We start from the raw sequence: 15,329 nt of genomic DNA, 5'->3' as shown, positions 1-15,329 counted from the left end.
TAATTCCTTGTTGCCAGCCAATTCCAAGAGTGCTGTTCCAGTGTTCCTCTGTCTGAGGGTATTCCTGTGTCACCTGTGCCTCCTATTGCTTCCAGTGTCTCCTATGTTCCCAGTGTCTGCAGTGGCCCGTGTCACTGGTGTCTATTTCCTGGATCCCTGGTATTTGACGCCTGGCTTGTGACCTGACATATCTTGCTTGCTGCCTGTATTGACACCTCTTTCTTTGACAATTCTTCTGCTTTGTGATTTGGTACCATTTATCTTCCTGCACATGCTGGTGTGCCCAAGGACTGCAACCTGGGGGTAAACAGCAGCACAACATCCTCACCACTAAAGGCTCTGGGGGAAAACCTGGTTACTGCTCAGACTCTGCACCTTGTCCCTTCTCACACCATTTTTGTGCAAGCCATAGCGCCCCCTAGTGGTCCTGTCTCCCCAAGCATGACATAATCCCCCCAAAAAAGTGAGTCTGGCTAATTTTAATAAAGAAAATAAAAAATATAAACACAGGGCATGTTTTTATCGTAATGTAAATTTTATTTTACAGGATTCTACCTTTTAAACACTAAATGTCTTTAAACATATTTGTTAAGATTTTAAACATACAAACCAGCAGCCCATATTTAACCAGTTTGAGGTATCTTAAAATGGTAAAATCATCCTGCAGACAGTGTTGAGAAGCTCTCTTCCACATATCACATGGTTGTAGTGCATTACTGCATACATTAAAATGCATGGCTTGGGCAGGGCTGAGCCTAAAAAGGGAGTATGACAATATTGATAGAAAAAAACACACGACACCTTGGTATATGTTGGAAGATATTTTGCCACAGCTTTAATGTATTAATACTTTGTGTACACAACAAATCAAACAAAATGTAGTTCATGGTTATCCCGGGTTCTGTGTTTTTAAATACTTTCTATTTACCTCAAATATCACCAAACACAAGCTGCATCCAGTTTCCAATACTACACCAGAATCAGATCTTCATTAAATTGACTTTATTTAGCATGGTCAAGGACCTGCCACTGACAACATTTCATAATCAGAAAATGACAGCAATATATTTTAATCTTCACCAGATACTTTATTCCAACAAAAAGAAATGTAACACTGAATATGCACATATCCATAACATTGACTTTATCGCATAGAAAAGGCAGAGGAAATTTTGAGGAAAAAATAGGAACTTTTCAGGAATAAACATAACCATTGACCATGGATGGTGGACAAATCAAGGGCTCTGAAAATAAAGTTAAGTGGTAATTTATTTTATCAATGTTCCACTTTAAATTAAACACTGAGAACGTGATGGAAATGACCTGTCCTTATGTAGCAACATGCCATGTAAGCAAGGGCATACCTTTGCAAAATCAACAAAACAGATGCGGGTGAATACGGTTTATGACCTCCCTCTGGGGTGAGATTAATGATGAATCATTCTGAATTTACCCTTTTCTTAGACACCAAGCCTAAAGGAAACATGTTCAAATTGAGATGGAAGAGAAGAAAAAAATGGCTCTAATGCCATTTCCACAAGCAGTTTTTTTTCAAAAACTATTTCAGGGTCGTTATAAGCAGATACTACACTGGAACAGTGGGACCTCCAAAAGACATGGTAGACAAAAGACAAGTATTTTTTTAAGCCTTCTGTAAAACCATAGGAGGTCAACTGTCAGCCTATCACAACTCCTTAGGCTGCATACACACGTGCAATAATTATCGTTGGAAACGAACGACTAACGACTGATCGTCCAATAATCGTTAACAAAAAAAGCGTGCGGTGACTGGCCAACGACGCCGATGAGCAAGGATTGTCACTGGAAACGAACGACCATCCCAGGGGATCTGATTGGAGACGATCGCTTGCAATCTACTGTGTGTACGGTCGTTCAGTCATTGTGGATGGTTCTGCAGTACATTTTCTCCTGTACATGTCACTTCCTGCAGCGTGCAAACGATCGTATCTAGCCTGTGTACAGTACACTATTGGTGGATTATATTTACATCGTTACAGCATGTACAGAATTGTGCACAAAATGATCATTCAAAATCGTGAATAATCATTGATCTGTCATGAGTTGTTTGTTTTCTAACAACAATTATTGCACGTGTGTACCTAGCCTTAGTCATGGCTACATCATGTCTACACCCACTGGCATCTGCCCCTTTCCCAGAAATTCCTTGCTATAATGCTGCCCACAATAGCAAAAGCTTGTACCAGTTAGGTAAATGTGCCAGGTATGAGCCTATACCTATCCCTCATCTCTTTATGTCTGTTCCCTGACCCTTCTCCTGTATACCAATAGAATTTTACCCACCTTTGAAATATTTTCCTAAGGTGAAAATGTCAAATTCTGTTCCCAACATTTTTACCTCAACTCTTAGTGAGCACCCAAAGGGCCTTTAAAGCAGATGTATTACTTTTTACCACATCCAAAAATAGTAAAGATTTTCTCTACCATATGCAGAAATGCTCAATAATTTTCCAGGGACCTATTAACATACGAAACACAAACATTAGCTACCTTTCCAAACATAAAAATCAACTAGACTACTTTACTAGTTAGTACTTTTATTCACACAGTTATATACTGCTTTAGATCTCCTAATACTTATGCAGAATTGTTGGTCACCTGTGAACTGCATTAAATAAAAACAGAATTTTGCGGAAGAAGCATAGACGCTTGCTTACATGTTTTTTAACTGATAGGTCTTATTTTTCAGTGTGCAAGGTAACAGGATAAGAAAACATATCCATTCTTTTATACATAATTAGGCCATCATTAAAACCAAGCAATCCATTGAAATTATATCAACGTCATACAGAGTTTTGGTCACTTTACTAAGTAGAAACTACCTAAAGAATGCAGTATTTCTTCCATTATGTTAGCAGCTTGAGTTAAAAAAACATCCAGGAAGAAAGAATCTCAATAGTATATAAATTTAATAGGAAACATAGTGGCCTTTTACCAGTTGTTTTCCAAGTGTTAGCAAACATACATCAAAGGAAAACAATTCCAAAGAAGAAGATATAACTGAAATACCACACAAAATTTGGTGTGGTAAACATAGTTCCATCTCTTCTCCATTGTACTTCATTCTTTTTTGCGTCAAAACAATAGGTGTAGAGAGACTTGTAGAGATCTCTGACCTCTTTTAAATGCATTCATTTCTAAAACTCATTTTCTTTGATGAATAAAAAAAACAATTGAGAATTTGCTTTGTTAATATGAATTTTAGAATTAGAAAATTATGGCAACTTGTCTTCACGAGCTCAAAGAAATATCTATTGGATGTGTTGATCATTTTTAGATAAGGTCCTATTGGTCTCTAGTGGTAGCAGAAAATAGTCAATACCCTCATTCTCAGCTCATTCACAATAGTGGGACCAATTTAAGCTTAAAGCGACCATGTCAAGGTAAACCCTCTACAATAGTATGGTTTTTATACTCTTTGGATGGCATGCATCCCTTACCCTCCCTCCATTACAGTGCTGCAGCCTCTAAAAAATTTTAGGACTCCTCAGCATTTGACATGTATCCTCTGACACCTACTTCACTACAGGGATGGACAGTGGCATGGAAATCAGAGGTTAAAAATCATGATGCACAGCAAGAACAAATTCCCTAGATGTGTCAAATGCTGAAGACTGTTAGGGGCCTGCAGCATTAAAACAGAGAAGAAAAAAAGGCAAAAATGATTTTTTAAGCTCAACCTTCTTTTCACCTGATAAGGTCACTTTAAAGATGTATCTAAAGTCAGAACTTTGTTTTAGACTTAATGGTAAGTGAGTCTAATCAATTTATTGATCTCTCTCTCCATTAGAAAGATTGGTCTCCTCTAATTGTTCAGCTGACCACTGAAACAGGGACTGAAAGTGAGGGAGAATCCACAATTTTTAGCTGTCCGCTGTCAAGAGTCTTCTGGTATTCCAGTGACAACAGTCTAAAAGGTTGTTCTTCCCCAACCAATTTGGATAGATTTTATCCACTTCCTGTATGAGGAATGAATGATAGATGATTTCTCTAATTGAACACAGAAAGAAAAACATTACAGTAGTATTATCTATGTGCCGCTGTATTCTGCAGTTTAAAGCCTAGTTATAGCTTAAGATAAACATGGATAAAATGTCTATATACATCTGAAACATTTCTTTTTAATAATTGTAAAAACAGAAGTCATATGGTATAATTTTACCATGCCAACTCTATTCATTTATGCATTGCAGAAACAGCATAGTCTAATCTAAATAGTGGTAAATTTTTTAATTGGTTTCCAGTAATCCAGTAATACAAAGGTTCAGGCTCTTTTAGTACAAAAAGGTATACATAATTCTTTGACATGAAAATGTACACTGAATACATTATTCCAGATAAACTCATTCTTTACAGAAGCATTAACACATTGTAGCTGATTTACCTAAAGCATGTTCACTTTGCAAAGTTGGTCTTTTACTTTGCAAGGAAATGTTTAGTTAGTTTTGTAATGACTTCTTTTGTTTCTATGTGTGCAAGCAAAATCCAATGTATTTATTTTTTTACAGCATTTACATTCAGAGAACATTTCTTTGCAAAGTAAACATGCTTTACTTTTACTTACAGTCATTTTACTTAAATAAAATAATCTTGTTAAAACATCACTTTTTCAGTATAATTAAAGATCTGTCTTGCTTTCAACAATACCATGTAGAAGGTTTGTAGAATGTGTAAAAATACATCAACCACTTTGTCCAAATGTAATACATATAAAAAGGATCTTTGGATATAACATAAGCAGAAAATAATATTGCAAATTTCCCTGAATATCACCGCTGTAATAAAAAGTTGGTGGCCAAGTTAACATCATTGTTTGAAGCCCTTAGTGCAGTTAAGACATCAGCTCTAGAGAATCCCATCTCCATAAGTTGTGCAACCTGAAATGGTAAAGAGATGATGAGCCCTTTGCAATATAACATGGTTAGTCACGTAGAACACACTGTAAATGTCATTTGATTATTAACAAAATTAAGGAAATTCAGCTTGAAAGCTGAGATTTCTTCATTTGACATCTGAAGGCCTCGTATTTAGGTTATGTAACTAATAAATAACACATTGTTGTTCCTCCAATTTTCAGCGGATATGCTGCTTTTTATTTAAACTACTTATGCAGACACACATTGCACAGGCATGGTCTGCTATTGTTACTATTATTAAACTGGTTTATAGCAACAAGAAAATACAGAAGGTGGCTAAAGTAAATTAGCAGCTATGAGACTCATGAAAGAATGGTTGCTAAACAAGAAAAAAAGCAATCACATGTATAGGTACCCATATAGACACATATATACTACATCATAAGCCCCAGAAATCTAAATCATTCACCAATTATTATTGGTATTGATGGACAGTTATATGGGTTATATTTCTGATGCCTAAAACTAAATGTTTAGGTTATGTGTACCTCATAAAAAGAAAAATAGGCAAATGTAACCATTCTCCCTGCACATCTGGGGAACTTCCCTACTGGACCCTTCCTCATATGAATACATTTAGATATTTCAAAACACTCTGTTGCTGGGCACAGGCATTAGGAGGTCACATGTATGTACTATCACATGGGTACATTGTGACATCTATATTTGTATTCATGATATGAGGGCAATGACGTTGAGGGCAGGACTCATTGGCATCTGACATTCTGACATTGCTACAGCTTAATTGTAAAGCCCTGGACAGCACCATTACTCACCAGACACCAGTCCCCAAATCTAACACCGCAGTTTTCACCTTAAGCAAGCCCCCGCTCAGCCTTGGGATTCTGGTTGCTCTTCCAGCACACAGTTGCCCCCAGGATTTGTTGCGCAAAATATGATGTTTGAGGATGGGCTGACCAAGAGTCCACAGATTAAACAGTACAAGAACTACAAGGCAAATCCAGAATATAAAGCCAAGGTCATACGCGGGTGACCAGTCCACCAAACGAGGTACAGAGGGAGAAGGCACAAGCAAAGTCTGAGTCACAGGCAGAGGTCGGTCCAGCCGTATAAACAATAGGTCAGCAACAGGCAATGCTCAGCTACAGTAAACCACAAGAGAAACAATTCAGGACAGATTAGCCTAGCTCAGTGTTTCCCAACCTTTCTTAGTCGCGGCACATATTTTACAATTAGAAAAATCCCACGGAACACCACCAAAAAGTCAGACATGTAAATTAGCTACCTGCTGCCATCTAGTGGAAGAGTTTTTTTTGGTTCTGCCTATCACTATACATCGCTGGTATAGACAAATTTTTTGCAGTAAATAAATCATTTTGGGACCAATTAACTGAAATTGGATAATTTCCCACGGTACACCCGAAGATCTCTCAAGGCACACTAGTGTGCCGCGGAACAGCGGTTGAAAAACACTGGCCTAGCTAAATGTTACAACAGGCACAGAAATCTGAGAGCAGAGGGGCTAAAAGGACCCAGCAGACAATGGCAGTGTAGGATTGATCAGGAACCATTCTACTAATCAGCTGCAGCACAGCTCCAATCTCCTTTTAGCTGTAGAGTCTCAGTGTAGGGGATGCCAAGAGAGAAAACACAATCACTTATTCCTAAAACTCCTAAAAGTGCTGAAAGCGCCACCTCAGAAAGGAATAGGCCTGGCGCGCTCTATTGCAACGGGACACAACCCTGGATTGTTGGCCAGAAAAGCGTCCCCTAACACGAATATTCCAATTAGGACTCATCAGAGCTACCGCTGCTATTTTTCTGTTCCCCAGTTCCTATGTTTTCATGCATAGATGAGTCACCTGGCTTTGGGCCAACATTGGTCCCTGCCAATTGTGAGCTGATGCCTCTATGGCCATCCTGCTGTTTTGCTCAAATAAGCTAGCTTCCTCCATCTGCCAGTTTACCAACAGTTGTGCCATTCTATAATTTTCTGCAAGTGCAGCCCATCTTTGACACTTCCTGTGGATGTGCCATCAGGCAGCCTGGACTCCAGTACTCCAGTACACCTCATGTTGTGTGTTATAAGCAGTAGTGTAGATAACTGTACTTTAAACAGGACTTGCTTTTTAATTCAGTTATCATAAGTAATGGCATTAGTGTTTTCAAACTCCTAAAATATGTTTGATTTAACCTAAAACAGTAACCAGATTTTTTTTGAAGCATGAATTCCAACATAAGTACCAGTAGGAGCTGTTGACTAGGGAATGGGAAGTACACAGATGTACTAATGCTAATTATTCATCCCTGACTGATTCATCCCTTCGCATTTTTTGGGGACATTACTTATTTAAAAAGATATAGCTATCCCTCTAAAATATACCTGTGCTCACTACCAATATTTGCTATGAATGTATGCAACAAAAAACTATACATACATACAACTTTGAAAGTTGTTAAAATAAATAAATAAATAAATAAATAAATGAAAGATCTCATAAACTGACACTTTTATACAATTCTGGCATTTATGTCTTACCTGTGCCTCAGGAGCTGGAGGAGGAGGTGCCTGGGGTTCTGCTTGATTTACCACATGCCGTTGTCGTAATGGAGGAAATAGGCGGTTCCAAACAAACATCCCTCCCTATATGTTAACAAAAATACCATTAAAAACATGTCAGTAACAATGATGCTGCAAAAGCTTGCCACAACATTACTTGCCCACTTATAATGTAAATACCATTAAAGCAGAGGGGTTAGTTTAGGGACCCGGGTTCCAATCTCAGCTGAAAACCTATGTACGTGGAGTTATACTTTTCTCTTTTGGTGGGTGCTTTTTAAGAAACCCTTGCAGGTTAACCAAATGGTTCCTAGTATTTGAAGATGGTCTGTGAGCTTCTAGTGTGGAGTGGAACTGAAAGGTTGTAAACTCAGCACAGCACCACCTAACATATTGGTTTAAATAATAACAAAAAAAACATTTAGTATATTGTAAAAACAACTTCCTATCATGATTTAAATAAAAGCAAAGCGACGGAAGTATTTGTACAGCTGAATCAGTTTCTAGCTTTACTTAATCTGGGGATCCAAAAATATCCGATGGATCATAAACATTGTGTAACAATGGGCCTATGTGCAATCAGATAGTACATAGCCTCATATTGGAAAAGTACGGATATACCCAATGTATCAGAAATACTGCGTAAATTTAATGTACAGGTTCTTTACGAGAAATACAAGTTTGCTGAAAGTATGAGTAAAACGTTGAAGTTTTCATGCATATTGGTCTCCATGGTTTGCGCGCCCAAAATGTAGGGTGCGAGTATAATTCAGTATGTTTGATATCCTGTACCAATGTCTGATATTTTTATAGTCTTTATTTTGGTCATTGATTTACTGTTGTTTTAAGCACTATGTTTGTTTGTTTGTCTTGTGTTTTCTATTTTGTTTTTCTTTTTTTACATTGTTTGTACTTATATAGAAAAATCTTTCAATAAAAATTATCTTTAAAAAAATAAAAAAATACATGCAACGCAATTAGCAGTTTGGATTAAAAAAATCTGGAAATGCTAGACATATATAATGAAGGAAACCTAGTTTTTGTTCTGTGTGCCCTAAAAAGCAATAATTCAGATTAAATGACTCACTGGGCCTAGTTTACTAAAGCTCCCCAAGGCTGGAGAGGGTACACTCTTATCAGTAAACCTGGGTGAGACAGCAAACCTGGAATGGATCAGGTCCAGGATTGAAAACATTTGTAACAAATAGTAATTGACACTTAAGAAATTCATTCCAGGTTTGCTGGAATTAATTTACTAATGAACGTGTATCGTCTCCATCCTTGGAGTCTATCACATTACTAACCGACTTAAACATTGATTGCCATTTAAGATTTTTTTTTTTTGTGACTCCAGACTGTTTGGTATAGTTGGGAATATAGAATCTTTTTGAGTTTTGATAAATAATATATGTCAATTATATGCAATCACTAAACAACCGAGATTTGCACTGTTCAGCAAATGATAATCCTTAATTCAGAAGGTCAAACACCTAAGCATAGGCCACATATTCTGGGAAGTAAATACAAATTAATCAACTTTTGTCCACATATTCTTCTCTAACAAACTGTGGTTTATTAGTAGTAAAAGTATACTTAAATTTGAGTCATGCAATAACCAGGCGATGAGTACAAGGTAAAGTAGAGGTCAAGTGAGCTTGTTACTCTAGTAAACCACAGAGGGGATTTCAGTATATTTTTCAAGTAACATGTACAGAGACATATAAACTACTTATTTTTGCCTATAAGGTTATTTGAGTAGTGATAGGGTCTGTAATATAAAAGATCAGGGCATCAGCATATGCAGCAACTTTATGAACAGTGTTTTAAATATTTGGACCGGAGATGTTCATCCTGCTTATTTATAAAATGTTTCTGTTGCACTTTTTAGTTTTGCCAGTACTCATGCAAAAATGCTAATTTAGCAACATTTTTGCAGTATGAGTTTTAAAAGAACAGTTTACCATATGAAAAAAGCAGTTATATACAAATATGCTCTCTGAACAAGTTATAAAAAATTGCTGCATTATTTCCATTAACTGTACTGTACAGCCAAGCAAGTGTAAAAATGAGCATAAAAAGTTCTGGTCATCAACTTTCAAATGTACAAAGTGTATGTATGGGTATAACCCAGATCTAGACAAAGCATTATTTCCTTTTCCACTGAGCTTGTATTACGCTCTGTTAGACTATGTAAACACGTCAGATGATTCTCATCCGATTATTGCTTCAGGGCTGGTATTGGAGGAGAATCTGGTGCCTGTACAGCGGCCGCTTGACGTCGTTCATAGATCTGTCCTTCCGCATCAATGAATGAGGAACGACTGCAATACAAATGAAGAGGAGAGTGTGCCACTTGCTCGATCTCCCCCTTCTCTCTCTATCTAACAGAACAACGATGTATGTACAGCACTCGTTCATACATCTTTCAATCTTCTGTCAAAAGTCTAAAGCTACATACAGACGTGCAATAATTGTAGTTGGAAAGGATCATTTATGATCCTTTCCAACGACTAAGGACTGCACAATGCATGAACGAGTGCTGTACATACTGTTCTGCTCTATGTAGAGGGGAGGGGAAGAACAACGGAGCGGCACCCAGCTGCACGCTCTCCCCCTTCGCTTCCATTACAATTGTTCGTCGTCCAACGTCCGTGGATCTGCCAGGACAGTCGCTCGGACGATGGACGACTGGTGCTGTACACACGCCAGATTCTCGTACGATAACGGCCATGAGCCGATTATCGGACAGGAACCATTGGATGCATGTACGCAGCTCTTGGAATAGTAGCATTGTTTTTCATGAAAAGTAATCAATTGAATAGAAAAAGGATGGGTGGCAGACAGGGGAGGCAACTATGTTTTAGGAATTTAGTATAGCAAAGGCACTGTTTTGTCAGTTAAAACCCCACTGTTTTTTTTGGCAATTTTTTTATTTGCTATTATTGGAAAACAGATAAAACATTGGAAAATGTTCATGTATTGGAGAGATGTGCTATTGTTTTTGTGCCAACCCATTTAAATACATATATGACTGGTCTGTAAACTAAAGAAGCCAGGTTCATGAATTTTATTATTTTACCTAAAAGAATAATAGGCAAACCTCTGGCTTTTTGTACCTTTATGTTGCAGTTTTTAATTTCACTTATAATGGGCTTCATTTGTCATCCACACTAGATGAAACAATTACTTACTGAAATGTATTTGTGTTTTAGATTGCCTTTACCCTGTACACCCTTTATCTACAAAGAATCATCACTATCCTTGTAGCAGGAGATAAATACACACAACTACTGATTCATTTGAAGTTCCAGTCACTTCCTGTGTGAAAAGGTGTCATGAAAGATAAAACATAGCAAGCACCGAAATTAATAGCAATCTAAACAGTCATCATATACCCAATGTTTAAGATTTACAGAACTACTCATAAAGAGAAGCAATGTTATCTGCAGTAACGTCTAATAACTACTAATGTTACATTTGGGACGTTTTAGGTTGATAATGAATCATAACAGTACAATGACTAACAAAGGGTAAAAAAATAATAATATCATCTGAGAGAAGAAATTTTCCCCCTAAAACAAAGGGATTTTTTGGCATCCTTTTTACAGGTCAGGTTCATTTGCCGTGTCACCAAAATATTTAACCGCAAGCTGTTTGACATGTCAATGTTTTCATTGTATATGCGCAAATTAAAATATTTTAATGAATTTAAAGTACAACTCTATTTTAAAATATATGTAAAAATATTTAGTCAAATTCAATATTGTCATTTAGTAATATTAAATACAAATTCTGTGTCTAGTTCAATCTGTACCCAGCTATGATTTTCCAAAGCTAGTATATTATTAAAATATGGCTTCCTAGTGTGGGGGAGTGTTTGTGCCCACATGAAGAACATAAATACCCCCGAAATGCTATTTCTACCTATTGTAATGTACTGCCGTTCTTGTTTTTATTAAAACTTTGGGTAGGAAAGGGAAGATCTTTCTAAGACTTTTAAAACAGGTATGACCTTGCAATAAATATGCAATTATTTGCAATATATCTGAACAAAGCAGGATTTTTTTCTTTTTCTGCGGCAAAGTGAAGTTTTACATGGCATTATCCTATTCAATATGTAAACTGCACAGGATAATGCCTTTTGGCACCTAAGTTTTATATGCTTATGTTACATTTGTAACCATATGTCACTCCTCAAAATAAAAAAAAAACTCTGCCTGCCCCTGCAACTTAATTCCCTTTTTTTTTTTTTACATCCTTCATACCTTTATGAATTAGTAATACGTATACCTTTTCCTTTCTTGCCTGGAGTTTAATAACTTATTACCCAATCCTGGCTCTCCTGTAGCATCAATCATCCACTTACCCCACCTTCTTACTTTAGATATTCAACCTGTTCTCCTAAGTTTACTAAATGGCGGTACAGTTGACAATCGACAATCCGGTTCTTTTAATTTTCCGACATGAATTTCGGAGCTCATTTTTAATACAGGGGCTGTAGTACACTGTTTGGCCACTAATGTTTTGATGGCGCTGTTCTCCAGAAACAGCTGTTAGGTCTTGCTTGCTACACTAAATACACATCCCTGCTGCCTTCTCTCTGCAACTGTGCCAGATGTCTACAGATACTGTGAGAGGAAGGCTGGCCTGTGTATGGAGGTAAGTATAATATGAAAAATCCAGAATTTTTGAAAAACCGGCGCACCCCAGGCCTGGATCTAGCAAAATCCTTTATGATTTTAAACTCCTCAAACCTGTTTGTCTTTTTTTCCCCAATAAACCTCAGTTTTGTCTAAGATTCATTTGCTTTCATCAACTTTCTTCCTAGCCTTGCTAGCAATGTGACACAAGCACATGAAGCACACCAGGATTTAAGTAAAATCACACATATTTTATATTTAGACAATATTTGCTTACCCTTGAACTTTAAGGAAGGAAGGCACAAAAAAAAAAATGCAAAACTGAATCTTTGCTTTTCTAGTGGCCAATAAACAAATATCTATAATTAATACAAAAACGAAAAAGACAACAGCAAGCATATAAATATGAAACAAATAACTTTACAGTAAACAAAGCAATAACAAAAAAATTTTGATTTAAAAATACATTAATTTTAAACAGATTTTCTTGAAAGAAAGTTAAAACTCCCTAAAGTCTACACTAGTGGTAATTTTAAATGTAGACCTTTCTTCACAATTTTAGGTCTTCTTAAAATAATGGAAGTCCTGAGGGGCAAAAAGGGATATTGAGGGACATTCTTACTGGTTCTATCCATTCTTCTCTATAGGTTTCTTTAAATGTATCATGCACAGGAAAGGAATGTTACTTCCTCTGTAGTAAACCTCTATACATTCTGTCACAAACTGGTTGTGGTTTTGGTTCTTCCCTAAACCCCAAGGTGGCATAAAAGGCCACAGTTCCTAAATGTCAGCAATGTTTGCTGTCCGTTTTCAAACTCTTCCTCAAACGATATTTCTCCCTCCACTGAATCGTTTGAGGATGCAGATATATCTCTGATAAGAGTCCACTCAGATAAAAGGTCAAAGCAGTAACTGGGGAAGAAACCATGGATAAAAAAAGATTGAAGCCTCAGAAGATGTCAACCAAGTGAATAACTCCTGGATCAACAGCCCAAAGGACTGAAAAGTGGATGTCATTTCTGCTCTCAGATAATTAATCAGACCCCTAAAATAGCCTGACTACTCTTTATGTATGCGATTGGCAGATTAGTTTAGACCAAGATCTTCACATCTTGGTGTTGTAAGACCAACATTTTTTTGCCCCTGGATCTAGACGGTTGTCAGGAGGCTTCTTTTCTCGCTGGGCCTTAACCAGTAAGACAGTCAGACATTATAAACCACTAAAAAGGTATTCAGACACAACAACAGCTCTACATTTCAGTCAAGCACTGCTGCCCTTTGGGCAAGTATAGGTAGATGTATACATAACTGATAGCAGAATTGCATCTTTGTTACTCCAGAAGAGACATTGCTGGAAGTACCTATTCCCTGCTGTACCTGCCCAGGCAGGAAGCACAAAGCACAAAAATACATTTTGAACTACCAACTTCCTTCGAGAGGAATTAAACTTGTTGGTGGGTGATGTGCTTCTGCCATAACCAGCAAGTATGCAAGGTTCTGGACCCGTCATTGCTGCAGGGTGGCTGTACATGGGTAAGTACATGCTACAGTAGGCAAGTATGCGTTGTCCTTGGAAGATGCCATCTTTGTAATCGACTCCATTATGGACATCCCAGAAACAAAAAGCCACCAGGCGCCAGGGATTTTTCTTTTTTGACAAAAGGGACATGTTTTGTGCATTGTTTTGTCAATAGGCTCTACCTCCTGGTGACTTTTTTGATTTTTTGAGTTTAGATCTGCTATTAGACTGGCTGCCAGATCCACTATCCTGGTAGCAAAAAAAATGGCTGAGGATGATGGGGAGGATCCTGCTTCACGTGGATTGAGCCACTCTCTGCTGTCCTGAAGGATAGTTAGGGAAAATGTATGTTCAAACCTACTGATATATAAGACAATAAAGATAAAGGGAATTGTGCAGGATGCATCAAAAGAAGAAAAAGTACGAGGTACATCAATCCCCACAAGGTTTTAGTCTCTATCTAAATGATAAGGACAGGCAAGCAAAAGAGTTGAGGGCCAAGATGAAAATTATATCCAGTACACAGGTGAGCTGTGCTCCTTTTCAGTTTAAATACAATCTGTCCAAAATACCTTGTTATGTTTTTTTAAATTATTTAGGTTGGCTTTATACTGTAATGTAGTAACACTTGAAATTATGTATTATGCAGAATGTTACAATGCTTTTATTTCTTAGGCTGAATTCATACTGGCAGTGAGGTTGCAGTGCCTCACACCACAATCAGCTACCTCTCGTGAGGCGGGTACATGTAGAGTCTCCCTGCGGTAGCCCCATAGCAAATGAATGTGGCAGCAATGAGTGGTACTGGTACTGTTTACTGCTGCTAGCTGTCACATGTGCATAAAAAGGTTCTTTAGGAGGTTCCTTAAGAGTGCTTAAGCAGTTGGCAAAGTGCAGCTGGCAAAGTAACAGCCGCTCGAAGTAGTGGAGAATCGCACAATGTAGAGGCAGGTGTGAACCTGCCTATATTTGCAACCCAAGGCAGTGCAGCAAAACACATTGTACAACACACTATTGCTGGATTACTAAAAAAAAAATAAAAATTTAATATAATATTAATATATTATTATTTCATGGTGTGCATGGAATGGGTTGCCTTAACAAAATGCGCAATGAAAGCACCATAAGCCTGATTTCACATCGGAGCTGTACAGTACAGCAAAGTTACGCTTGAAACAAGCATTATCACACTGCAGTGTCAATATAGGATTCTGCATATGCTGTGCATTCTGGTTTGGATGTACACAAAAAACAAAATTGTACACACTACTTTTTCTGTGCTACTGTGGGGTAGGCAGCTCGTTTAAATGAATGTGCTTCCTTAAGCCAAGCAATGAAAAAAGCCAGTAAAAAACTTTTGCAAACATGGCAGATCATATTACACACAAATATTGCACCAGTTAAAAAAATATTAGGCACTTAGCTACTATGCTGTTCACCTATTCACCATCTGTGAAAAATTTCTGAGGGCGTTAAAAGCGTGATTCATTGGCCCTAATTCATCAAGCAGAATCGGACGCTCGCTCGCGCATTCGTATTCGCGATCCGGAAAACGCCATCGCGCAATTCAGCAACTGAAAAGGCTCGCGGCCGGAGCCGCGCATCTCCGGCAGCTTTACACTGACGAGCTTGTATTAAAAGTCACTGTTCCCCTAAAAAATCATTCTTTCTAATGGCACACACATTACCCATAG

At 37.6% G+C, this 15,329-nt stretch overlaps 1 protein-coding gene across 1 annotated transcript in view; it reads right to left on the bottom strand.

Moving 5' to 3' along the window:
* Positions 1 to 808: 808 nt before the first annotated feature.
* Positions 809 to 15,329, bottom strand: part of UBAC2 (UBA domain containing 2) — a 71,550-nt gene continuing 57,029 nt past the window's right edge. Inside the window, exons 9-10 of the mRNA XM_072411513.1 lie at positions 7,456 to 7,560; positions 809 to 4,916 (exon numbers count right to left, since the gene is read on the bottom strand). Coding sequence (XP_072267614.1) covers positions 4,809 to 4,916; positions 7,456 to 7,560 — 213 coding nt within the window. The 3' untranslated portion in view covers positions 809 to 4,808. The remainder of the gene's footprint in view (positions 4,917 to 7,455; positions 7,561 to 15,329) is intronic.

The sequence above is a fragment of the Pyxicephalus adspersus genome, chromosome 1, assembly GCF_032062135.1.
Source record: "Pyxicephalus adspersus chromosome 1, UCB_Pads_2.0, whole genome shotgun sequence".
Classification (NCBI taxonomy): Eukaryota; Metazoa; Chordata; class Amphibia; order Anura; family Pyxicephalidae; genus Pyxicephalus; species Pyxicephalus adspersus.
The sequence above is the reverse complement of the archived record's forward strand: the minus strand, read 5'-3'. Positions and strand labels throughout refer to the sequence as shown.